Here is a 27,736-nt window from a genome sequence, read left to right as displayed (position 1 = left end):
TTTTAAAGGCACTTTCTAGTCTAACATGGGATTAGGCAGTCAGTACTACTTTGACCTTTTAAAGAATTGATCTCATTTTGTATTACAATTAAGATCACTCCACTCACGACATTTTCAGGCCACAAACACACTCAAGTCTACAAAAGTTGCAGCCATAAACAGTTGAATAAAGCACAATATATAGCTAAATAGAATCAAGCTATCCAGTCTCTTAAATACTGAGAGCAGACATGAATGAATGTTGGAATATTAAATACTTTACTCCTTTCCAAAAACATGATCTTGTGATACCAAGCAAAATTGCTTTACCTACCTTAAAACTTGTTTTTTTTCCCCCCCAATTTCAATGAATTTTACAGTATTTTTTTCACTAAATTCCTATGTTGCACATGCAGGAGTAGTATACTGCTACTTTGAGGTTTCATGCATCTTCTGGGTAAGAACATTGAACTTATGATCAAGCATGTGTGGTTCTCTCATACTTAGGTTTACATTAAAACAAATTCAAAAGCATTGAATAATAAAATTCACTGTTCAGGAAGCTCTGCAAAGTAAGAACTGAAGCTGCATCTCTACATGATTTGTCTCTTCAGTTTTGCTAGTGTATTTGACTGCACCCACAGTCCTACTACTAGAGATCTGGTAGGCTTTTCATATAATAAAGGAGTCAGCGTAAGAGCAAGCAAAATTTAGTTGTGTTATTTGCTACATAAAGATGAATGACACAGCAACTGTTTTCACTGCTATAAACTGTTAAAAACTGCATAGTTTTCAGAGATTTGCTTTTTGAGTACATTGAATAGATATTTGTGCAGTTGACATTCATTAATTGCCCTAATATGGGCCAGGAGAGATGCTGAAGCAAAATATATGGTTTTACAACCCTATGAATGAAGTAAGTGCGTACCTTGTTTGAAGTAACAGGAGTTTTGGAAAGAATTCAAGTCACTCCAGTAAGTCATCTTCTATTTAAAACAAAACCAGGAAACCCCAAACCCATCTTCCAGGTAGCCATGCAGAGGAAGTACAACAACATTTGTGCAGGTAGCATAAACTAGTTAGCGTTCATTGAAGGCCCCAGGCAGAGTCTTATCCAGAGACTCCAGTTCCATTCACAAACCCGTGTGCTACTTAGCTTTTCTTGCCAACTGTATAGCAAGTACAATGTTCAGGATATTTAGTCCTTATGTTGATTTCTTCTTCAGCAAAATATGGAGTGGTTGGCTCCAAATCCTATACCCCAAAAACATGAATGGCGAAATAAGACTTGGATGAAAAGGGGGGGGGGGGGGTAATAGGGAGGGAGAAACCTTGACTTCCAAATAAAGATTTTAAACATCTCTGAAACATGGGCACATGCACTCAGTGCGCCCCACAGCTGGCTGGTTCAGGACAGAAATGGATATATAAATACAGAAACTGTATTCCTCTAAGCCACTGCTCCTGTAAACTCCAGAAAAACTGAAGCTTACATGAGAAAAGGCTAATAGTAGATCTCTATTCTTTCTAGTGAATTAGGTAGTTTAACATCACCCTGTAAGATACCCGTGGCAGAACGTAAGAGAGGCAGAAATCACTTCAACCATTAGTAATAACAATGCCTTACACTGAGGCACTTCATATGCAGCATGCACCAGACTACCTCAATTCTATCTTCTCACACGTGCACCTACCATGGGAAAACTTGATGCAACATTCACATTGTAGAAGTTAAATCCTAAAGATATTGATATTGAAGAATATTTTCAAGTTACTTAAGTGTTCAAATGTGAGCTTCCCTGCAGCATCTGTTGCCTAAATGTTACTGTAAGAAGAATGCAAACTGAAGCAGCTTACACTGAAAAGTAAGTGAAACCAGCCAGTTTAGTTTCATTTCAGTCCAAAGTGCAAAAATAAATAATGTTTTCCTTACAAGGTGCTATTAGTAGTAGTAAAGTCTTAGAGTAGTACCGTTTCACCTAGACACTCCTTAAAGGACAGGCTAGCAAAGCTTTCTACCTAAGGAAATTCTAAGGAGGACCCTGCTGTACAGTTACCTCTGCTACATTATAGCCAGGCTCTGACCACAGAAATGAGTAAAAAATACTTCTATTATAGCAGATTATAGCACAGCACACTTTTTGCTGAGAGTGCAGCTATGTGAGGATCATAGTGCATCCACATATTGCTGGTTACATTTTTGGTTTTGTCTAGTTCTGTCTGTGTGTAGCTTTTAGCCAGTTAAAATCTAATTTGTACTCGTGCTTTTGATTGCGTTGTTTTGCTCATTCTTGAGATGTCCTTTAGATGTAGCAGCAGTTTTACAGTCACTCTCAGGTGCTTTTTCACTACGAGTGTCTGAAAGGCTCAGTTGTTTTCTGAAGTCTCTGAACAACAACAGCATTTTGCAACTTTGCTTCCTCTAGTGTGAGTGTCTCATCCCGCAGCTCTTGAAAGGGCAGAGAAGTAGTCAGTGTAAAGGGAACCCTTCCCTCTGATCCTTGATATTTTGCTATGAAGTCTCTGACATGGCTTATTCTGAGAAGAGAAAAAGAAAACTCATCATTAAGTGCTCAAATCCCAACACAGAACATACGCACAATACACAGAGCCACCTCAAGAACAGAATGAGACACCCATTTCACACAGCAGCTGATGGCCCAGGTTTCTGATAAACCACTGAGGAGACAGACGTGGAGGAATACAGAAGGGGTATCTTGAAGTGCCTGGACCACTTGAGAGGGAGGACCAAGGTTCACATGTTCTTAGGGCAATCCCAAGGGGAAAAGATGAGCGCATTTTGCTCCAGGTACCCAGATGTCTCACTGTGGCTCACATGGCAGTAACACAAGCCCCCATTTCTTAACAGCTGGCAGAGCTCTTATCTGAGGTCTCTATAACCATGAGCCAGAATAAGCAAGTCTCTAGTGTGTAGTGTATGTAGCAGCACGATAATAAAAATAAAGGTTTGCAAAGCTTGCCCAAATATTAAGTCTAAATATAGTCTCGTCCTACCAAAGCAGGAGCAGTAGTGAATTCATTACCCCTTAATAGCCAGCTTGAATCTCTAAAGAACCTTGGGACAACAAGCAAGGCAGGTTTTGTGGTAACAAGGAAGAGTCAGGAGTGACCAATTTGATTAGAAAATGAAGATGACAGGATACATCTGTATCAGTAAACTAAATGGCGTCAATGCCCATTCTCTGGTCCTGAGGCCAACTGGCAGAGTCTGGCCACAGGCAAATTTTTAAATTCATCCTTCCTCTCCCCCACGAATCAGGTAGCTCCCAGGGTTTACTGCCTACAAGGAACTGTCCACAGTCTAACTCCTGAACCGAGTTTGGGTATTGCTTGGGAGAACGCTAGGTGGCCTGGGTAAAAGCTGTTCTAACAGTTTAGCAGCACAGATGACCAAGTTCCTATGCCTTGGCCACACTTAGTAGGACAGATACAGCCAGTGCCTAACTCCTGTGCATACAGGTCTCAATCAAGAAACAGTATTTGGTCTTAGGAGCCTACTGCCTGAAATAACTGGAGCAGGATTTAATTTTTGGTTAGGCACTTATGCTTCCAGGTGTCTATCTGCAGATGTCAAAGCTCATCAAGTCCCCAGAGATATTCAGGTGATTAGCCTTCAGATATCCACTTTAGGATGAGCAAATCCCTTTCTAGGTTCCATATCCCACGCTGCAAAGTCACAGTAACGTGGCAAGTCCTCAAGAGGGGACAGAACTGGATTTGGGACCTAGCTGCGTGTGTGCTATCCCTACAGAACTGCTCCGCTAGTAGTTTCACTCCAGTGATCTCCTCAATTCCCCATACTGCAGTATTGCAATGCTACCTGCACTTCTGCTCCCATGCTTTCGTCAGTATTTAAACTCATCCAAAGCATGAATTTATGCGGAATATACACATTCCACCTATGAAAGGGTAGAAGTAACCATTTTGCCTTTTGCCCAGGCACTGCAATATATATACTACATGCTACAGTTTGGTTAACAAATAGTTGACCGTTTTCTGCTTCTCCCACTGAAAGGAGCATATTACTGCCATACTTGCAATCGTAATGCTTGAGGTTCTCTACCCTACAAGGATTTCCTCCTATTTCTTATTAGGCCATAGACACATACTACATACAGCCCAGAAGCATGACGGTCCCGTGGCAAGAATATACGTTATCATGGAATATTCATTGCAGGCTTTTTAGAAAAAGAGCATCACATCAGCAAGGCAGCTTATGTCAGGCTTGTTTTCTCCAAGAGCACTTAGCAGCTTTTTATACTATTATTTACCACAAAGACGAAAGCAAACTTGGAATAATAAAAGTAGTAAGGCCTCCACTTACGGATTTATAATCAAAATAGCAACTGACCTTCAGCAGTACATCACAAGTGTTTCAGTTCACACCTGAGGCCTCTAGAGGTAACAGTAACAAAGCAGTACTACTTACGGAAAAAAGTTGCAATCATTAGCCTGCAACTGCTATGCTTTCCTTCTGACCAGACACAAAGCCATACCCAGTTTATCCTAACAGCAGCCTAGATTGCGTTAAACCTATGATCACTTTAAATTGCTTTGGAGAGCAGAACAGGCAACATGTCCTTTCAATATTATGTGACTGCAGTACCGGGGCAGCAAATTACAAATTTGAGAAAGGTCTTTAAAGGCAGTAGCTCTACAATTTAAATAGTTAATCCCACCTTCTCAAAGTTCCAGCATATATATATGCTATGCTGACACTTTCTGACTTTATCCCCATTTACAAGCCTCTTTGGGGAACTGGAAGTTTTAATAATGAGAATTAAATATACTAGATGCATTCTATTCTGTCCTTGCTGACAGGACTGACATGTAGGTGAATAACCTCCCCTGCTTAATGCACTGACTCTGTCCCTCCCTGGAGGTTCCTCTGGCTCAAATCTAAGTCACATCCTCCAGTTCCCTTTGCATGCTGGAAGGGATACAAGTGGATTTGCTAAAATTCAACATCTGTGGTGCAGTCTACACTCAAAAAAAAAAAAAAAAAAAAGCTAGTCATTAAGTGATTTGCCCCAGATGTAGTCATTTTGTGAGATATCTGTCATCCTGAAAGCTGTGCAAGAATTCTGCTGAATTGCCTCCTCCAGTAATGAGCAATATATATATACACCTTAACTTGCAATAAGCTACAAGGAAGCCCTAAAATTTCCTGGGCAGATTTTTAACTACAGTTATGCACTAACTAGTTAAGGTCACTCCAGGTTCCTCTTACACCCTCCTCTTGTCAACTAAAAATTCATCAGTTTCTCAAAAATTTCAGAGGAAGTATTCTAGATACAGCTGAACAGCTCTCCAGCGTTAAGTGCACAGGGTGTGTGTGTGTGGGGGGGGGGGGGGGCAAAATTATTACCCACAGAATTTAGAGACCTATTGTGTCATAGGATAAATAGTTCCGATGCAAACACATAGGACAGTGCTAAAATAAATCTTACCTGTGAGAAACATTGAATTTCTGAACTATCCTTTTCCCATCAGCTAACCAGATCTGGATGCTAGTGATAGGCTCCAAATCATTTAAGGGTACTAAAGGAAGAGGTCGTTTGTTGTCAGCTTCTTGATGGTCATCTCTTACTTTAGAAATTATCCTTGGAGTTGCACTGAAATGAAAAGCCATAAAAGGTTATGCCTTCCAAGGTCACCTGAAAGCTTGAACCGCCATTCACACTACTGCTTCTGGAGGTTTCTACCCTGAGTCAGGGTGCACTGATGACTTTCTTTTTTTAAACAAGTATAGGAATATTAACACAGATGTTGGATTTTTTACCATATTTTTTAACATGTCAGTATTTTCTCTTGAAGACTACAACATGCTAAAGAGTTTCAGTTTGTTCACAGAAAATATTTTTTACAAGGTGGAGGGGAAAAATACCCAAGGATTAAATACAAACACACAAGAGAAGTGAAAGGGTTTGAAGATTCTTCATTCATCTTTTGTACTCTAATCACACAGGTGAAACCTTCATGTGTGTTTCAAATTTGCATACTCAATGTTAATTTTCACTGTAACTGATTAGACTAATTCAATTTAACTGAACGTTGTTAGCCTTGATTTAGACCCCAGCATCATCTATTTCAGTTTAGAGCCATTATTTATCTGTTGGAGGAACTGACTTAATGTGAAAACGCAGGCTGATGCACACAGCACTTGGATTTTGGTTTCCAAGGCACTTTTGACAGCTGAGCCTCCCATAAGGTCCACAAAAGGACTTGATAGAATACAGGGACCTCGGTCCAAGTGCATGGTCTTAGGGGGGAAGAAAAAAAAAATATCTAGGGATATTTACTAGTGAAAATTTTGATTCTGAAGAAATGTCTTAGCTTAGCACTTCAGGACTAAGCTTGTTTGGCATGTACTGTTTAAGTCATCAATAAGGCCTGCTCCAACGGGCATATCCTCAGCATACGTAAGTATAACCAGATGTTTGCTTGCGAAACAATAGCAGTGATTTAAGGAGCTGCCATTTCTTCTCTCAGCTCAGCCATGGTCACTGACTACACGAGTGCTTCACAGCGGTTTCAGGGAAAGTTTTCTCTTTGCAATGAAAATTATCTGTTACTGTTTCTTGAGTGAGGAGTCAGTAACAAATGGCTGTAGAATAACAGTTCTTAAAACTATTACATCTGCTTCACAAACAAACCCCAGCAATACATCCTTATGCTCCTGTAGGTTTGCTAGTTTAATCATAAAGCAGAAAAACCATAGCTACTTTTTCATTAAAAAAACCCCAAAGACTAATGATTTAGTCTTTGTTAAAGACTAAACCTAAGGAAGTTGGACTCTTGGGCTCACGTCCTTCTCAGGCTGGAGTATTTCGAAAAAAGGTATTCCAGAATCATCCACTATCTAGGTAAGCGCCCTAATTTCTAGGCTGTCAGCCAAGAATAGAGGCACTTTTTACTTCTTCCATTGAAACTGTGCGAAAAGAATGAGAATCAAGGAATCTCATTCCCAGGTGAGTGATAAGGGATGTTCACTGGGACTGGAGGCACAGGAGGGGCACAGGATTCACTGCCTTGCATTATATAGAAATCAGCGGGGGAGCAAGAAGTAGAAATCAGCAGATTCCAAGAGGCACATCTGCAAAACATTCTGCTGCTCCAGCAATAGGTTACTTATTAGTCACCTGCCTCTACTGATCTACTTAGCTCACATCCGTATTTCTTCTTTGCTTCTGTTCTTGTTTAACCTCAACATTCAATAAACCCTAGTGGTCCTCCAGAGCTGGAAAGAAGGCTTGAGGACCAGAAAGATGATGTCAAATGTTGGGAGCAGAAGAAATAAAATGTCTAAGTCATACTTAAGCCCAGCAATGATCAGCTTTAGTTGGCCAATTGATCCGTGAGGTTCAGTTCCAGAACGAGACACTGAAGTGTAGGCATTCATGTGCAAGATAGTTGTCTCTAGTACAGCAGAGGCTGGAGAGCCAGTCAACTGTCCAGGTGTCTACTTTAGGTTGGGCTGAATTACATTTTAGCCCCATCAACCACAGTGGTAGTTCAGATGACTGTCTCAAGTAGATACAAATTTTGGTGTAATTCTCAGACCAAATCTCCTCTTTCATGTTCACATCTCAGGAATTTTTACTAGGTGCCTGAGATGATCCTTTTAATACCAAGTACATGTGGAATAAAACTGAAGCCAACAAGTTAAGTTAAGCTGCAAGGAAAGGTTAGAAGAGTTATATTCACCAAGGTTTAAAGTGTTTCTATACTTAATAGCTTTGCTCTTTTGGAGCTGACAGATAAAGCCATCTAGTGGTGGGAGCTTTGACTAAAGCCACAAACCAAGAACACAGGTCTCAATATCCTGACTTCAAAGTAGCATCATCCCTTTTAAAGGCTTACTTATTCCTTTTACATCTTCTTTTGATAATCTTATAAACTAATGATTGAAGAGACATAAGAATCTCCAGTCAATTTTCAGAAAAGAAAAAGCCCAAGAGTATTGTGCCTTACCCAGACTAGCAGTTAAGAAGCTTGACACACATTGTTTTACCCTAATGAGGTTATAGAGCAAGTCCACTTTGCTACAAGGGCTTTCAGTCAATATTTTGATTAACATGCTTCTGTGGTAGACTTTAAAATGTATAGTTAAGCTTAATAGAAAAACGTGGTTGTCTTGTTATAGTCACAAACCATTAAACACAACTGAACAGAGGTGCATAAAACAGAAGAAATATACCCTTTAGTTAAACAGATTCATAAGGTATGTTAGAAGAGTCTCATAAGCCTCATTTGTTTCCTCTGTACAACATAGGGGAAAAGGAATAAACTCATCTGAGCTTTACATTTATATAAATCAATTCTAGTTCTACCTTTCCTCAAACAGAACTTACAATGAGCCAGTCAACAGACTGATTCATCTAAGGACTACAAAGTTCATCCACCCACATCATCCATCCATCTAGGAGCACTGGCAGGAAATCTATAGAGACTATAAAAAAAGTTTAATTGATAAACAGAATTTTGTCTAGGTCATAAACTGAAGCACACAAATGCAAATGTGTAAAGGCAGTTCTACAGTTGAAAACTTGTTATAACTAGTCAGTATTACTGTTTCCCCACAAAGCTTTTCTGCTGAAAGAGTAGCATTTGCATGTAATGGACATTTATTAACATCAGGAAGCAAGCAACAGTTCATGGAGTCAGAGCACTTCTGGCTCATGTTTCCCACACCAGCAAAAATACTTACTAGTCTTTAAAGAAAAAGGTTCTGATAACATATCACTGAGTAGAATGGCAATGGGGGGGGGGAAGCATTTTATCCAGTCTATAACAAATATGCTTAGCAAGTTGTAAGACATCTCAGTGTACAAAACCAGCCAACTGAAATTCATGGAATAGCATGTTTCCAGAATCTCTCTTGCCTACTGGGAAGCAAGATCACTACTTGCTGTAGGCATGACAGAGCAAGACAAGCAACTGAACAACCTGCCATTTAGTACTGAAGTCAGCAGCAGAAACCCAGCACATTCATAGATCTCTTTTTGCTTTTGCTGTATACCTGTCTACTTGAAGATGAAATAATATTAAATTCTTGACCCTCGTTTGCTCAGAATTTTGCTGCTACCAAAAGCAAGACTTGCAAAATCTCATCTCACCTTATCTGCCCCTCATGGGAAGCTTTTCTCTACTGACCTTATCTACCCAGGCATATAGCAACTGAGCGGACTGTGCAACACACTACTTTCTGATGAAACAGATACCGATTTCTCTAAGGCAGCCTAGAACCATTCATCCTTTGCCGTATCAGTCTCTTACTCTGCACATTACCATCTTCTCCCCTCCTCCTCGTTTCCTACCCAGGTCACACTTTCCTTCCCCACCAGCACTGGGTCTTAGCAGCAAGCCTTTTCTACTTAGTCAAAACAAGCTGTTCACCTGAGGTTTCACCAGTCTACTAGGCCCAGTCTGCAGGGTCACAAGGCAGCCCCACATCTGAAGGTTTCCTGGAGACTCTTTGTCACTGACTATGTTCTGTTCCCTAGGCTGAAGTCTGCTTTTAAAAGCACGTAAGTCTTACATGACAGGGATATGGGAAGATTATTTGGCCGGAGCAAGCAACATCACAGGGACTGACAGGCGAACTCTTGGCTTGCCCCTCTACAACAATCTTCCAAAACACAGTGCTGTTTGGTAATAAATCAAGTCCAGTTTTAGCACTGGCATTAGTGACTGGCCCTCTCCACCCGTAAGAGAAGCATGGAATAAAGGAGGGGTGATCAGTATAACATGCTAAAAAGTTACTGCAATAAACATATGGTCAAATACTAAAAAATTCTAATAGAATGCAAAAATACCCTCTTACTTATTCAGTTCCTTTTATGAGAATGTCATATTCTCCTTTTCTCACACAAAATATTGTGCGTACAGCTTTAAAGGTTCTTTTCTGTTAACTTGCAGAATAGAAGACTGAAAGCCTTTCAACAGGAAACAGCACTTGGAGAAAGTACTGCTAACGTTTAGATCTTGAGCAGAGAGGGCCAACAGCATCCTGCCTGTATTAACAAGAGCACGGGCAGTAGATTATGGGAACCGAAGACCCCATCTATTCAGCACTGATTTGACCACATCTAGATACCGCATTGCAATTTTGTCCCAAATAAAAGACAGACAGATAAACTGGAGCGAGTTCAGCAGAGGGCCACCAAGATGGTTAAGGCTGGAGCACTTGCCGTGTGAAGCTGGGGAAGATGGGTTTGCTCAGTCTGGGTGGGAGACTGCTCGGGGCACCTAACAGCAGCCTGTCAGTACTCACAAGGAGGTCATCAGGAGGAGGGAGCCGCAAGAGACAACGGAAATAAAGTGAAACAAGGGAAGTTTGGACTGGGTATAAAGCAAATCTTTTCCCCCCATGAGGACAGTCCTGCACTGGAGTAGGTTGCCCAGAGAGATTGGGCGGTCACTGTCCTCAGAGGTTTTCAAGACCTGACTGGATAAAACCCTGAACAACCTCAGCTGACTCCACCCACAGCTGACCCTGCTTTGGGCAGGAGGTTGGCTGGAGACCCCCGAGGTCCCTTCCAAACTAATTATCACATAATCCTTTACTGTAGGTATAGTTTGCTTCAAGTCCTCAATCACAGATCATGTCAGACTACTCACCTTCCTAATCTGTAACCATGTCCAGAAAAGGGATGAAACATTGGCTTTTTTGATGATAAATACACCTCATCTTTCTTATCTTCCACTTTCACATCTACCTCCTCCTTATCAAAAATTTTTCGTAGCTCAAAAGGCAGTTCCCTTAAGGAAAAAAATGCATATCACAAAAAGAATTATGATACAGTTTTCAGTACACAAAATATGTTAATGATTAATGTCTGATTTATGTTTATCCTCATAAGGATTATATGTTTTTAAACTCATAAGTAAAACTATTTACTAAGAGCTATACTAAGTAAGCGCATGTCATACAAACAACTTCAAACTCCTGAACTGCACATTAACTAGAAAGTGAAAAATAAAAGACAGCATGAGAATTGCTGAATGATGTTCAAATTTACTCAGTTAACACACACACAAAAAAAACAACCCCACACAATGTGCAAAAAGTTTAGTATTACCAGACACAGCTGCAGTAGGTTCAGTTTTTTAATTGCCATAGTAAGATAAAAGAAAACATACTTGACTTTTACAGAGAAAGACTGAATTTAGAAACATATGTGTTTATAGATAAACATGAATTTCAGCTTTTCAAAAATTAGATCATCACTAATAGCTACACCTTGTGTACTAATAGTATCACCTTGGGGATGCATTACTTGCATTAAGCAGAACACAGCAATGCCTTCACTTATGAGCTCTGATGCAGATACTACATTTTTGGGTGGTGGTACTGAGCTGGTACATGGACTGTACTGGGTGCTTCTCCACCATCAACAGTTATTCAGGAACCATCTTGTAATTACTTAGCACTTCCACAAGCAGATGGTGGAAGGGGGTAGCAAACTTGTCTTTGATTCATGCAAACAAAGAAAGTAGAGGACTTTAAACAAAGCAGTTAATTGCTAGCACAACCAACGAAGGTGACATCCATAGAAGAAAATAGTGTAAAAATAGCATTTTTAAAGGGCTAGTAAAGCATGGAGAAGACTGAAAATACAGGGCTTAACTGCTTCACATAAATATAAAAGAATTACCAAATTATATTCTCTGTAAAAGTCTGTTTGTATGGGGCAAGAACACCACAAATTAAAGGCTCAAAAATACACTAGTTTCTACATTCAATCTGCTATTTGAAAGCAACACTGCACCAAATACTAGAGATTACAGTAGCATGCCAGCTGTTAACATTAGGATTAAGGAAAGATTGCAACATACACACAAGTGATGGAAATCGCAAGTTTGCACTAGAAAAAGAAACTGAAGGCTGATCAGAACTTCTGTAACATGCAGCAACTGTGCCCATTTAACGGAGGCTCTTCATCGGTAACAGGAAAACGCACAAGGGCCATAAAAACAGAAATGCTCAACCACTTGGGGATCAAGTTTGCTAGTCAACGTATCATTTGAGCGGTAGCTATTATTAGGCACTCTGACTTATTCTGTATTTCATACCGCACCTGCTGTGCCTCCTCCCAACACTTGCTTTTATCTATTTCATCAGCAAGTGTACCACTACTGCAACAGAAAGCTCCTGAACCTGTTGATGTTAAAACAGCCATTAGCGCTGCAGGAACTTAGGCAATGGCCTACACTCCTGCAGTGCTACCAGAGCGCAAAGCCAAGCAGCTAAGTCAAAATTCATCTAGCTTGAAAGCATGAGCAAAGTGCTATCCAAAGCATATTAACACAGGCTGACTCAATACACAAAAGCTCATGTACCCTTTTTTAACGGAGTTCAAGAACTGCTGGTTTGCAACATCAGTGTAGCTCCTAAGTTCACCATCATTTACTGTAAATCCGTTTTTCCAAAGTTTAATAATTATATCAACCTGTAAAATAAGAACAATTCTCATTATATCACTGATGTAAGAACAGCTTGATATACCAACAGTCCCCTAGGTTTTTAAAGCCATGTTTTTAAACCCATCCACTGCATGGACTGAACATACTGACAGAACACTCACTTATAATCTGTTTTGCTCTGCCTGTTGGCGCTGGGCCAGCTGCAAGGGGTGAGTGACATTCCCAAGTATCTTCTGTCAATCAGAGTTAGAAATAAACCTTCCCCCATCACTATGCTTTCCCAGGCCAGGAACACTTCCTCCTCCCAGCCTGAAGATCCCAACCTGCTGCAACTCTTCGAGAGCTCTAATTTGAGAGCCCATACATCTGGTGTTGGAATACCAACCACCAGCATAATCCAGCTGGTTTTATCAGAGTAGAGCCTTGCTCTGACCATTCAGGAGGACATTCTGAAGACAGGGCATCGAGAGCATTCATGCAGAAGCCTTTTACTCAGGAAAAGCAGGAACAGTTATCAGAAAATTTTACTTTTAGATAGTCATATTTTTATGTTACCCTGGAAATTCTGGGTATATTAAAAAACTTCAGGTGTTAGGGGGATGAAAAAATAAATTCTCAGCAATTCACTATCTTTGCCAGAGAACATTTACTACTTCAACAGGCAGCCTTCACACTGTTCACTGAAATCTCTCCAACTTCAACAAGAGGGAGAGATCTGGGATCAAATCTTCCCACTTCTACATTGTGCCATTTGAAGAAGCATATGGTCATCCAGGTCTGACTCCTGACATTACAGTGTCTTGACAGATACATGGCCACATGTATGGCATATGAAGCACATGCAAATGCAGAATTCACCTCAGCTGGAAAGGCTGGGTAGTACTTGACAGGTTTTTTTTTCCCCCCCATTTTTGCACAGTTTGGCTTGTTAGAAGATGATTGCTACATAAATACACAGCATGTGCAAACTGCTGAACAGAATTCCTTCTCTTTTGGTTGGGTAATCTGTCAAAATGGCATATAGCACTCAGCAAGATTGAAATCCTTTAAAAAGTTTTGTGTCTCAAGGCACCAGTTCAGGCAGAAGGGGGTTCTCCTTATGAGAAGATTCCTCTACAGTGAACCAGTACGGGAGTTTACCAGGCACTAACTATTCCACACCAGCCTCCCGTTTTGGTGTTGACACAAGTACTGCCACGGAACACTGTTTCAGAACAGTGATTTAAGGTATTGCTCCCCACTCTCCTTTTCTCCCCTGCTCAGGCAGGGATCCATGAACATGGTTTTCAACAGTGTTCACTCCAAATTTCTCCTTGACATTTTTGTTCCACATGGCCCTTTCTCCAGTCCCTTCCCAGCCTCTGGAGAGCAACAGAAAAATAGGAACAGAAAAGGACAGATCTACTGAGATACAGAGCCATGCTAAACATCCCACTATCACAACTGTACAAATAAGAGCAAGGGAAAAATCTGGGCTATGCCTATGCCTCAAAAGGTTGCAACTGTTTAAACAACTTTAGACAGAGAATTCCATATGACAATTTCTTTTGTGGTTACTTCTAATATTCTTGCACCCCATGATGAAGCCACTCTCTTTACCAATAAAGCAGAAGTGCATGAGCCAATACCAGTATAAGTTATACAGATTATACAGCATAAAGATTTTTCCTATCGCTGTCTGACTTCTGTGTGTCTTTACAGGTGGATTGGATAAGACTGATGGAATTCTTACATTTGTTTTCCAGAGCGTCGGAGTGGGAGACGGACCCGGAGTAACGATGGAGTCTCAATGTGAGTATGATCGTTCTCCCTTTATTCAAGCTGTTACAGAGTATATATAGACAGGCGATAGAGCATGGGCTAGCAATAGCTATATGATTGGTTTACAGTCTCTGTTCACGCGCCTAAAGCGGATATATGATTGGTGCAAGGTTGCTGTTCATGTGGAGGGGTCTGTCGGCACCCTCCTTGACTTGTTTACCACTACTTGCCTTCCCCCTTCTGTAACGGTCTAGGAATGTTCAAGGACAGCTCGCATACACGTGGGGCCCTCCCTCCATCGTGAAGACAGGATTGCTCACTTCTAAGAGATCATGCCCCTTTTCGCTTAACCATTCTTCCACACAGAGTACTGCCAGCAGTGCTATCATGTTAAATGCGAGTGTTTTTTCTTCATCACCTACCTGATTCTTGACTGTAGCTGGGGGCATACATATAGCACCAACCTTCTGAGCTTCTTCAAAAAGGTTATTGACAAAATAGTCACAGTTTTGTTCTGTACCATTCAGAATCTGATCATCGGTTCCAGATTTACACATCCTGCAAAACAAAGTCCTAAGTAAAAATGATTTTGTTGTTTCAGAAAACACATTAGAAAACAGAAGCAGTTAACCTAGAAGTTCAATACCAACAGGTACAAAGGGCTTGTTCCCCTGCACCCAACTAACCTGGTTGTTACAAAACACCAGTACAGCTTTGCACTGTGCCTTTTCAGGAAAAGGCTTATGAATCTCTAACTGATGTCTATTAATCGCACTTCAGAAGCACAGTATAAAGAATGACAATAGAAAAGGTGAAGCAGAAGCTTCTAAACTTGGCATCAGAGCAAGGAATGAAAGTTAGACAATTCATATTTCTAATTCAAACCATCAAACATTTAATTAAACACCACTGAAAAGCTTTCCTTAAAGCATTTTCATGACATACTGAGTGACTTCCTTTACCATAATTTTTAAACCCACATACAAGAAAATTGCCCTAGCATTTACTTCTCCCCCAAACAAGCCCTCCCATTCCCAACACCATCATGGAACCACCATTACTGTTTTTGGAAGTACATTAGAGAAACCTGAGAACAAGTGACTCAACGCCACTTGAGCATGTTGAAGAAATACAATAGAAGACTTCAACATCTTGGAGACTGGCAGAGTATTAAAAAAGATGCATCATCCATGTCTTTTATAGAACATTGAATATGTGACAGCAACTTCTTTATTACCTTTTCACCAACCAAAACAGAAATGTGCAACCTGAATGAATGACTCTCTTTCAGTTTATGTTCTTTGCATGGTAAGAGGATTATGCAGCTTTTGATAAATACTGCAGGAGTTATTTCTACTGGAAATTCAGAAAAGTCTATTTTAAAAAATTCAAAAAATCCTAGCTCTTGAAGAAAAACAGTTTTACATAAAACTCTGCATTAAATTTGAGAAGAACAATGCTTACTTGAATGGTAATTACACATGTTTGCATAAAAAGGAATTATTATTGTTAGCACTGCCTCTATGTAACAGTAAGAAACCCTGCAGATTAACATCGTTAAACAAAACAGAATCTCAATGACATCGTGAAATAAGTTTCCACAGCATGCTGTACTCATTTAAATTTTCTAATAGAACAAAAGAAACTTGAAACATTAACCTAAGCACTAACTATACCTCAAAAACATAACTGAAAACTTGTCACCTCCACATTAAACGTGGAGGCCTACAGTGGGCTAGCAATTTGTAAGCCTGCCTTTCTATTTTAAGTAAAAATGTTCGCGCAGCTTCTTGCATCTAGGAAACATTCCAGATATGCAAAAAATGTTTACACACAACAATCTGCCTCTTGAAAAGTTCAGTTTATGTGGAGCAGGTGCACAAAGCAAACAAAGAATCCGTTTTTCTTTAATTACAGATGTCCTTCACTGTTTAATCATAGAAGAACTCAGTTATGGAGGATAATAGCAACAGAAATGTTTGCTTTAGCAGATGTATTAGTTATTGTAACTGTATTATTTAAGCAGTGAGGAACCAGCAAACAGAAGACATGCTAGCTTGAAATCAATTCTTTCATTAACGCTTCACTAATTCTATTTCAACTTGTAATCTTGGATATTTCATTCAAATCTCATCTCAATAGCATCCCTAAAATGGTTATATTCTTCACAGTGCTGAAAGTTTACCTGTTTCAAAGACATACAAGTTTAAAAAGTCATGACAAGACACAAACAGCTATAGGAAAGCAAGAGAAAAAGGTGTGGGGGGAGCAGCACTTACCATTCGTCCTTCACAGTTTTTATGTTGTCCACTTCTTTCATTCTGGTGATTTTCCTAATTATGGAAAAAAGATTTTTTTAAAAAATAAAAAAAGAAAGACAAAATGCCTAGCACACTTGGCATATTTTTGAAGCTGAAACACTGTTTACAGATTTTCCCATGTTGATAGTACTTTTAAGCAGAAATCTGACCCCCCCCACCCAAAGACTCCAGATGGTTCTTTGCTCTCCTGCAGTTTCTAATTTGATGACACATGAACCAAACACCAGTTTCAGACATTCAAAAGGCAGATTACTTTTTCCTAAATGTACAAAATAAATGCCACAATAAATCAGTAAACTGAAAATATAAAATATATGTCCATGCTTATGCTAAGTGAGGAAAAAAAGATCACATTCCTTTTTTTTTGAAGGGTATGATGTAAACCCCTCTGATTTTTGGCAACATTGTCTATCAGTCAGTTGCAGAAAAACTGCATTGCCACTGCAGGCAGAAATTCTAATGACCTTCAGTTTAATAGGGCGTGTTATCCAAAGCCGCAAGATTTGTCAGGTTCCTTTTCCCTCTCCCTACCATACCTCAACACACTGCTTCAGCCTCCCTGAAGCCGCATTCTGTGCATTACCATTTCTGGCCTACCATTTAGCTAGAAAGAAAATCCTGGATTTGCAAGTACTAAATATACTACAAGATTAGTTTGCTGAGTCAAAAGAAACAAAGAATGCCATTTTGATCTCATTACACTTATTTCTGAGCTCTCTGAAAAAGTTATGGAAAGCCACAAAAAGTTAGAGACCCACAAAACAAACAGCACCTTAAAGGGCACAAGAGAAAAGATACTTTAAGTTGCAACTGTGTTTAAAGAGTTATCCCTGAGGATTGCTTGGCACAGGTTACACAGAAGATGCTCTGCTCCTGGCGGGTTTGGGACTAAGTCATATTACGCATGGGCATTAATAAGTAGTCACTAAACAGTGACATCCACCATACTCCTGGAAAAAAAGTCTGCATAGCAAGACTAAAATAAATAAAAAATGCTCTTGCCATCTGACTTAACAGATGATGCAGAAGTTAAACAACATTCAGTATAACACCTGAAAAAAAAGATATGAACATTCAGTTACTCGGTACTAATTTATGTTCTTCAGGAGACTGGTTTTGATATCCTTTCATGTTTGAAAGCTAAATCCTTGTGAGACACTTTCTGTAAAAACGTAGGTAAGCCTTCAGAAACTCCCCATAACAACCACAAAGATTCATTCATTCCATGTGACCATCATAGGTTTTAAAGTTTAGGCAGCCTTCAATTTAACTGGTTCTGTTATGCATTAGGTCAAAACACTGTTTAGCGTATCTTTGACATATTACACAGATGTGGTACAGCCTTTTTTTCCTCCTGCTTTTACAAGTGTTTAGCCAGAACATTACACTTTGGCAACCCTGTGCTGATACATGATGGTCTTGTAACCATATCTGATCTCTGCACTTGGGACTCTGCACCTGCACTTTGAAAACATTCATTTTTAGTATCAAGTATGTATAATGAATTTAAAAGTGCTTAAGAAACATATATTTTTAAACTTCTCCCAATTAAGTTTTATCACTGCAGCACAAAGCATTTTGCATTAACATGCATTTCTTCTGATCTTGCACTATTTAAACGTCCCAAAGGCACGAGGGCCACCTCCAGCCACCTGCTTTTGTTGATTTCTTTGTGACTTGTCATCAGAGCTGTTAAGAGAGGCAGAGCCACAACGAAGCCGGTCTTCAAATTAATTCTTTTGCTAGGTTAGGCCAGCCTCAAACGTGCAGGAGTGCTATTCAAAACTGGTCAGCTGTGAAAGCCACTTCCCCTTCTAAAGCACAACAGCAATTACGTTTAAAAGTATTGTTCGCATTCATACATCAAGGTAAAGAAGCCAGATTATAGAGCATATTGATGTTTACTGTGACCAAAAAACCTCTGAACTCACCCATGAGGAGACCGCGATTTGCACGGGCAGAGACGCTGCTGGACGAGCGCCACAGCAGCAGGGCGCAGGCCCTTCGGCTCGACGAGCCCGCCCAGCTAGCACAAACACATTCCCCGGCCAACTTCTGGCAGACACCCCCAGACATCAAACAAAGCGTCAGGAGTTTGGGCAGGTTTTTTTTCCCCCTGTGATAAACAGTATCACTGAATTGCGAACTTTCTGCCGGTGGAAATCAAATTAATCAAAGGGAAAAGCTGAAGGTGTCAGCGCCCGCCGCAGCTACGCCTGCTAAGGGTGGCAGGGGAGCCCCGGCCTCTCCCCGCTGCCCCTCGGCCCGCGAAGGCCGCTGGGCCCACGGGGCCTCGGCCCGCGACGCCAGCACCTCTCACCCACGCAGCGGCTGGCGCCTTAGTTTTGGGGGAAAATTTTGTGCGTCATCAGCAGAGCCCACGCGCCCAGGAATTGCAACGCTAGGGAAAAAAAACCTCAAAGTGAGAAGTTAGCTCCGATGCTCTCCGTGTTTTACCGGGCCGGGACGTCAGACCGAGGCGGGTTTAACGCCCGCTGACTCCGGCGGGAGCGAAGCCTCCCGGGCTGGAAGTTAGTCAGAGCGGCGGCGCCCAGCGCCGCAGCCCCGGACGTTACCGACACGGCTGGAAGCGGCACCGGGCGACAAGGAAGCGAGCGGCCGCCGCCAGGCAGCAGGTGCCCGGGAAAGAAAATAACCCCAGGAGGATCTGGCTTAGCAGCCCGCACCTGGCGGACGCGCTCTGGTAAAACTCACGGAATCGACGTTTCCGCTCCGGCGAGCGAGGAGCACCGCGACTTTTGGGAAAGACCCCCGGTTTTCAGCGAGGGCTCCGGCGCAAAGTTACCCGAGCGGCCGAGCTGCCGGCCCGGCCCGGCGCAGGCCACGGCGGCCCCGCGCCCGTTGCCGCAGCGGCTGCCCGAGCGCGGCGGCCCCGCGGAGCTGCTTGCGGACGCGAGGAGACGCCGCGGCCCCCGCGAGCGGCCTCGGCGGCGGCCCGGGGCGCCCCGCGGAGGCTCAGCCCCCCCGCCGCCCCGACTCCGCGGGGCCGGGCACAAGTTCCAGCCGCGGCCGGAGCGCCCCGCACCGCCCCCCTTCCCCCGCCGCAACTCACCGGCGCCGCCGCCGCGGCCCCCACAGCGCGCAACCAGGCGCCGCCCGCCGCGCCAACTCGCTCCACCGTCCCGCGCCTCACCGCGCACGCGCGCACGCCGCCCCCCCCCCCCCCCGGCCGCGGGGCGGCGCGGCGGCGGCCATGTCGCGGGGCGGCCGCGGACGGCAGGGGACGGGGTTCCCGCCCGGAGCGGGGGAGCTGGACCCACCGGCGCCGCGGCCCCTCGCGGCAGGGCGCTGCCGGCCGCAAAGCGGGGGGCTCGGTGGGGCCCGGTGCCAAGCGGCGGCGCCGGTTCGCGCAGTTCTGCGCGGCGCCGTTGTCCCCCGCCGGGCGCTTGTTTCTCCTGTCAGGGTCCTGGCGACCTGCGCGTTTGGCTGCAGGGGCAGGTTTCTCACGCGGCTCCGGCTGGGCGCCCAGGGCGCCGTTTGCGGCCGGGTCCGTCTCGCCCCTCGAGCGGGCCAGACGCGCAGGGCTGCGTTCAGCCGGGGCCCGCAGCGGCGGCGAAGGGGCCCGGTGTCCTGCCCGGCGGCCGTGCCCGCTCCGCCGCCACGGCGCGGCGTGGCCGGGCCGCCTGGGGCCCTTCGGGGAAGAGGAAGGCCTCGTCACGCCGGAGGCGCTCGTTAGGCACGAGCGGTGGCGCGTTAGAAGAGCGGTTGTGCGGAGGCCTCGCGCCGCACGAGGCGGCGATGCTAGGAGCTGCCCGACCCAAACTAACGGGCGGGCAGGCTGCCGAGCGCGGCCCTGCGCGGAGCTGAACGTCACCGGAAGCGGGGATTTCCTGGGAGTCCCGGCTCGCACCTGCACGCCTTGTAATAAGGCTTCTCAATAATTAGCGATGCACTGTCAAACGTTTAGAATTAACCTAAATTGAACAGCCACAACTAGGTAATTCACGTTAATTAATAGGAGAGCCGCTGTGAATTAACAAGTGCGATCAGAGAGAATTCTAAAAGCAAAGATAATATCTCACTGAATGTTTTCTTCTTTAGGGACCTGTTTCTGTAATCCGTTGTAACAACTAAAATCATATTCTTCAAAAATATGAATGAAATAAGATCTTGAGTCAGTGAAGGCAAAAGGAGTGAAATCTGGCCCTTAATTTGGCAGTTATAATTTACTCTTCCTTGTGGTGTTGTACATCACAATACACTAAAGCTTCTGAAGGATAATTTGCAGTAATCATGAAGTTTTAGCTGAATGAGATCTAATCAGAGCGTATGCCTCCACATCTTCTCTGCAAATAGGACAGATATTTGCCTTTTATTTTGGTGCAAAATGTAAGGTGTCTCACTTTTCAAAATACAGATTTTGGAGGTTCTATTTTCCCTGATTTTATTTTTTTCATGGTCTAAATAATTTCATTAAATCGAAGTCACTTGTTTGTTACAAGCGTTACTTCTTGATCCCACTAAGTGTGTTATATATTTATATATCTACAGCTTATCACAACCATCTCATACCACTATTGAAAAGTTTAAGGAATTTACGTAGCTCCATGTAAAACTTTGGAAGCTTGTTCTGCAGTGCTGGACTGTTTCATATTTTCCTTCAACATTTTAAGTACATTGGACCCCTTTCATTAAACACAGAAGTTCAATAATATGCTTAACCTTTGCTTTTGAGACCTTTCTGCAAGGATTTTTAGACCCAAAAGTAAGCATAGAAGGCATCAAGACTGGACATAGCTGGTGTAATGATGCTGGCTTCTGAACTGCAATCAGGTATTGATTTAGAAGATTATATCTATTACTGAAAATCAGAGTACAACTGGGGACATGCTGACCTACTACAGTGGGAATCAGTGTTGAGTTTATCGGTTCCTTAACAGCTCTTTTAAGTACAGCTCTTTTCCTTTAGCAAAACTATCGACAAGCATAAGAGTAAGAAAATGTAAGGAAAATATTACTGTTTCTTAAACTTCAGTATAACGTAGAAACTCAGTTTTTCTTAAAAGCTGGAAATTTTCAAGTTAGAGTGTTGTCACAGTCAAGACTTCACTAAAATCCTTTTAGACTCTTCACATTTCATACAGCTTATTCTCTGGTAAAAAAACAGTACACAAGATGAACAGAAGCAAATGGTCCTTTTCTTTTGGTCCTGTTCTTTTCTGTGTGGTGAACAGAAACAAACAGCCCAGAATGAGTTCACTGAAAAAACTATAACAGTGTATTCATAAGATGAATACAACCATCTCATGCCCCTTGGTCATGAGGGATCAGATGCACTGGTGTGGAAGATAATAACAACCCCTGAGCTTGTTTTATAATGTAGGAGGGAATCTCAGTGTTGACAAAGTAAAGCAGTGTTTTAGCTGTCACCACCCATCCTGTCAAGAGAAGGACCAGTGCACAGTAGTGAATCTAAAAACAAGCAGAAAATTAATTTTGAAGGGGTGTTTTTAAACTATATATTCAACAAGGTTAACCCATTCCAGAAGAAAGCATCAGTTACCTATAATTAAACATCAACAGTTCAGCTATATTGACCTTGAGACAGTAGTTGTTGCCTGAAGCCTTTGCAGTAATATATGTGTATGCATACAGCTCTGACAGAAGGGGAGGGAAATGAGACTGTAAAATAAACAGGGATACAGAGTAGTTATTCCATACTGAGAAATTTCATTGACAAAGACAGCACATTCCTCTGCACAATGTCCCTTTCCCACATACTCCTTGCAGGAATGTTAAACCTTGGAGGCTGCCACACAGGGAGAAAGAGCTTGAGGAATAAGTGTTTCTGGAAAGTTAGCAGTGCAATGGAAAAGTGAGTCATCGCTTTTGTGGGAGATGCTGGGTGAATCAGCATTCATGAGGAGGGAATTACCCTCGTGCAATGAAGGAAGTGTCCACACACGCTATTGGACAATTGCACTGTAATTTCACAAGAGAAGTGAATACAGCTTAAATTTAAAAAGTAGCAGGGAATGCATGAAACCACAAAAAGTTCAAGAGAGTCTGAGCTGTTAGTACCAGATAACAAATGTGTTTGGAAATAACATACGGTGTGATTCCCAAAACAAAGACATACTTTTAAATGAAATGATGAGATAGTATTGTAGCTTATGAGATAGTTCTTGGATTCATAGCAAGAAGGCACATTCTCTAAAGCTATGATTGTGTATGAGGACTAGGGAGATATATGAGCAAGTAATGTTTCTGACACAGACTTCACACGTGACCTTTATCAAGTCATTTTGCACTCCTACGCTCCTAATGCCTATCTATACAGATGCGTTTAATAAAGGCTTGTTCATACTGCAGCCATTTTAGGACAGGGTCTGTTTTACTGCAAAGCTATGCATCACCCAGCACAGTAACAGGCTAGTGGTACTACTTTCCTATGATTAATGATCATAAACAGCAAGTGAGATGATTTGCCACTTTTGTCCAGGATGGAAGCAATTTGCAGCACTGAATGATAGTAAAGAACAGACCAAACGGATTTCCTGGCCTACAATATCATCAGCCAGTGAATTTCACACAATTCTTAGTATTAGAAAGGCGATCTATTGTAACCTTACCGCCAGAGAAAAAATGTTGTGGAAGCTAATGGCTAGATGTGATATGAAGCTGATTTTGAAACGTTAGGAGGTAAATCTTACCACTCCCATTTAATGTCATCTAAGAAATCTACTCTCTGATACTGCTACTGCTTCAATTTGCAGTGATATCATCTCTTGTAGCGTGGAAAACATAATCTTGAGATTTTGGGGCTGATAACAGGATTAAACTGACTATTTAATTCTAAAACATAACATCTGCATTTTTAAATGATAATGGTAGTCTTCAGATAATGTGGCATCTTCAATAACATTGCAAAATGCTTGGGAGAGTGGCTGTGTCACTTTATGTCTTCAAGTTCAAGGTGATACCAGTCCTGACTATTGGACACTGCTTGCTTGACATTTCCAAACTTGTATCCCATGCGCATATGTTCCCAGTGGACAGTTCTTAAAGGAGAAACCATACAATCTGAATTTCCTAAGATCCTCTCAGGAAAGGACTTAAAGCAGGTTTACAAGAACGGGATCTCTTGTGAGTCCTCTTTACTTCAAGATTCAGCTGAAACCAAGATGAGTTGACAGCATGTCAGAAAGGAGCACCCAAGAGCTTATAAATAGAGTCCTGAAAAGATGATTTGATTTCCATTCTTTGGAATGTTACAGCTATTCAGAGATATTTCAAAGTAATCTCTGGTAAATTGCCCATGATTGGAGCAAATGGGAACTCACTGAACAAAGCCCTCTGGTCCTTACTATGGTGAAACTCTATTAACATCCTGAATACGGGATGCAGGACTTTTTCTTCTGTTATAATCTGCTCCCGATTTCCTTGTAAAATGGACAGGTGGCAACAAAATCTTCTATCTCCAAATATTTCTTGTGCCATCAAATATTACTTGTGGTGCAAACAAGGCTTTCCATCCCTCCTTATCCTAGGTCATTTTTGATTTTTTTTTAATGTTGCTAAGTCCTAATAAGATTTAATTCCCCAAGTCTTGTTTAATGGAAGGGATTCTTTTGCTCAAGTACTTTTTCATGGTTTTCCAATTACCTAGTGCTATACCTGCCATGGCAGATGTTCTGGCTTTTTCTTAATATATGTTTCAGATATTTTCATCTTCTTTTCTGAATAACTGGAGATAAAAGGGTGTTGAACACCCTTTTAAGGGTAAGCTCCAGCCTTTATTATAAATTGGCTTCCTTTGAAACTTAGTCCTTCCCAATGGCATTTATTTTCAGAAGCATTTAGACATCTGTCTGTAAGACCAAACTACAGATCTTCAAATTGAATCTTACTGGAAATGAGCCCTACAAAATTTTTATGTAATATTTAGTGCAATGTGGCTCCAATCCTTTTCCTTTTTCTTTCTTTATTGTCTTGTCTTTCTCTACTCAAAGAGTTTTTATAGTGTTTTTTTTCTCCCCAGAGCTGCATAGAGAGTGAAGAGGGTCAAAATGTGTTGTTAATTCTGTTCTCTTTCTTTATGACACTTGAAACAAGCAACAGATATGAAAAATGGCAACAAGTTAATTCTTGGATTAGGGAAATTACTCTAAATCCATTTCTACAGTGCTTAATCTTTTATTCTTAAACCACATTTAAATCTCTTAGTATGTGTGATATAAAATATTAATCCTATGTTAAGATCTTTTTTATTTAAAACAAAAAACAAACAAAACTAACAAGCAAACCTTGTTATTTATGATTTATTTATATTGTCAGTACTAAAAATGGCGATGGAGCTTACATAGACTCTATAAAGCTGAAAGCTGTTTCAGTCAAAATAACTAGCCGTGCCTTGTAAGAGTAACAAGACAACTAAGAAACCTGAAAATAAAACCATCTGCCAAAAACAATCAATGGAGTAAACATCCAAAATGAAGCATGTCTTTACATGTTCCCCGCTATGCTAACATAATGGGAATAAAACATTAAAAACGTTCAAAGCAGTGAGTGGGGATTTTTAACTACATCAGTCCTGCTACAAGAGTAATCCCTCCGGCGTCATAAAGAGTACTCACTTGAGAAGGGTTCACAGGAATGAGATCAGAACATTAAAAAAAAGGACACAAGTATGGTCAAAATATTTAGTAAACATAAAATAAATAGCTTTTATGTTGTGGGTTTTCTGTTGCTTCAGGCAGATTTAGATAGGCACCCAAGAAAATCAATTTGCTTGCATAATGATAAAGTTTATTTTACTTATAAAAAGTCATCAGTGTTCATGAAAAGGGGAGTGCTGGTTTGAATCAGGCATGTTGCAAACAGATGTTATGCAAGTTTCCCCAAACAGTCTTGCCAATGCATTACAATCCAGAGTTATGACATTCAATATAACTGCAATCTGGGCCCTTTTTTGGGCCACAAATTGATCTGTTGCTTTTCCAAAATGGGGATAAGATTTTTGTGATGCAGACAAAAAACTTGAAGATCAATGTATTATTTTTTGTTTTCAGACAAACAGAATTAGGACTCAATATCTGAATTACATTGCTTATCAGTATAACAGGACAGAACTAAAGAGTACATTATCTGTCATCATGGCTGTGATACTAACTCTTCTCAGCCAGCTTCTCTCCTGGTTCGTTTCCCTCAATGTACCTGGTAAGGGACAGCCTCCTGCAGTTTCCTTCTAGTCCAATTCTTCAAGGATAAAAGGAAAGTGGTTTCCAACTATCATTTTCAAAAACTGTAGGTTTTTAATGAAACTATTTTTTTAGCCTACAAGTCTGTGAAATGGCAACACCCTTTCATAACCATTAAGCATAAACAAATAAATGAATAAATAAAAGGATATAAATGTAACAAAATAATCTCACTGAGCAGAACAGCTAATACTTTTGAAAGACCCTGTAGATTCTTCAACAGGATATGAAGTAATGTTGCTAATAAGGATTAATAGCTCTAAATAAAGAATGTAAAATGAGAAAAAGAACCTAATTTCCATGCCCAAAACACAATGTATTTTGGACTATCTCATAAAAATGAAAGTTTATCTGTGTACACAGTAAGGAAATGTTTACTTGGAAATCTGAGTAGGCCATTTTCTTATTAAATATCCTAATGGCATAGTTGCATTATTTATTTATTTATTTATTTATATGCTCTACCATGCTTTTCCTGAAAAGCAAGATGTGGGAGGTAAAACAAAATAACAGGTTTTCCATTTATTGTTCTTTACCATTGTTCTTTCAATTTCTACCTTTAAAGAATAAAAACACTTTGATAAACCTTGTTTGAGCCTAAGAGCCTGAGCCTTGTGATCAGTAATTTTATTATCCTATTCTTTTTTGTCAGAGAAGAAGAAAGCACTGAAATAACTTGCCCAGGAATGCCAAACAAGTGTAAAAATTAAAGGCAGAGGCTTTGTTGCTCAGAGCTTTATACTTGCATTACTAAGCTACGTTCCTGTTACACAGTTTTGGGTTTGGGGGCTTATGCACACTGTAATAGTTGTAAGTTTAATGAAAGGCAACAACCTGTGGTGAGAGAGGAGTGATTCTCACTGCTCCCAATGCTCATCAGTGAAAACGGATTGGATTATTGTTTATGAATAGTCTGAAAAGCTCTTAGGCATCCAGTGTTCTGTAATAGATACCATGTTTCTTCTCCCTAAAATGAGATTATTGAATAAAGGAGGGAGACAAATAAGAAGAATAAGCTTCCCAAGTACTGAGCAATAAACATGAAATACAAGCTGAGGCTACAGAGGCTGTTATCTGCGACCTGGACAGCAGGCAAAGCAAGGGCGCATTCCTGATAGCCTGGCTATCAAGAAGTTTCTTAGCAGCGAAACTCACCAGGCTGTGAAATAATTTTCCACAAAAAATGGTGGGAATCCTACGCCTGGGATACATCGATCTGCAGAAGGCGTCACGTCACTCACTCGAACGAGCCGCTACCCGGGTGAGGGGCCGCGAGCTCGTGTCGCCCCTGGCCCCGCGGCAGCTTCTGGCACCTCCGAGCCCCGCTCCCGCCGTGCCGCTCGCTCCTCACCGAGGCGCACGGTCCTGCTCCGGCTGCCTGCCGAGGCGCGGCGTCCCCGGAGCCCGAGAGCGGCCTGCCCAGCACCGCCGGACCCGAGAGGCCTCGGGCGAGGCGCCGCCGGGGCCGCGGCCTGACAGGACCGCGCCCCTCCCCCCGCGGGAAGCCGCCCTCCCGCCGCGCCGCCGCGCCCCCGGCCGCGGAGGGCGGCAGGCAAGGCGCTGCCCGCCCCCTCTCCCGCGGCGACGGCGGGCTCAGCGGAGCGGAGCGGAGCGGAGCCGGCCGCCCCCGGCCCGGCCCGCTCCGCTCCCCGGGGACGCCGCCGCCCGCAGCCGGCCGCCGCCTCCCCCACGGCGGCGCGCGCCAGGCCCATAGAGCGCGCCGGCGCCTTGCTAGAGCGTCCGCGGCGGGGGCCGCCTCGGCCTGCGCGCGGCGGCGGCGGCGCCGCAGCGCCCCCCGGCGGCAGCGGGCGGCGGCGCCGCGGAGCGAGCAGAGAAAGGGAGAAGGGGCCGTAATGGCGGCCAGTTAGAGCGCGGCCGAGCCGAGGAGGCGGCGGCGGCGGCGGCAGGAGGAGCCCGCGCGGCCCTGCCCGCGGCTTTGCCCGGCGGACCGGCTTCCCGCGAGGAGCTCTGCGCCTTCCCCCCCTTCCCCCTCTCCCTCCCCTC

At 42.5% G+C, this 27,736-nt stretch overlaps 1 protein-coding gene across 4 annotated transcripts; it reads right to left on the bottom strand.

Moving 5' to 3' along the window:
* Nucleotides 1–673: 673 nt before the first annotated feature.
* UBXN2A (UBX domain protein 2A) lies at nt 674–27,193 on the bottom strand. Of its 4 annotated transcripts, XM_067294349.1 has the most exons (8): nt 19,227–19,353; nt 18,443–18,627; nt 16,470–16,523; nt 14,613–14,763; nt 12,346–12,455; nt 10,624–10,764; nt 5,451–5,615; nt 674–2,517 (listed from the first exon to the last, which is right to left on the bottom strand). In XM_067294349.1, the coding sequence occupies exons 3-8, from the start codon at nt 16,508–16,510 to the stop codon at nt 2,328–2,330; spliced, it is 798 nt and encodes a 265-aa protein (XP_067150450.1). In that variant the 5' UTR covers nt 16,511–16,523; nt 18,443–18,627; nt 19,227–19,353; the 3' UTR covers nt 674–2,327. The 4 variants fall into 4 exon arrangements, with proteins under 4 accessions (XP_067150450.1, XP_067150451.1, XP_067150452.1 ...); XM_067294350.1 differs by lacking the exons at nt 18,443–18,627; nt 19,227–19,353 and adding an exon at nt 26,888–27,193; XM_067294351.1 differs by lacking the exons at nt 18,443–18,627; nt 19,227–19,353 and adding an exon at nt 19,585–19,648 and having other exon boundaries at nt 14,613–14,748.
* Between the last annotated feature and the right edge of the window lie 543 nt (nt 27,194–27,736).

The sequence above is a fragment of the Apteryx mantelli genome, chromosome 3 (assembly GCF_036417845.1).
Source record: "Apteryx mantelli isolate bAptMan1 chromosome 3, bAptMan1.hap1, whole genome shotgun sequence".
Lineage (NCBI taxonomy): Eukaryota > Metazoa > Chordata > Aves > Apterygiformes > Apterygidae > Apteryx > Apteryx mantelli.
This window is presented reverse-complemented; position numbering and strand designations above follow the sequence as displayed.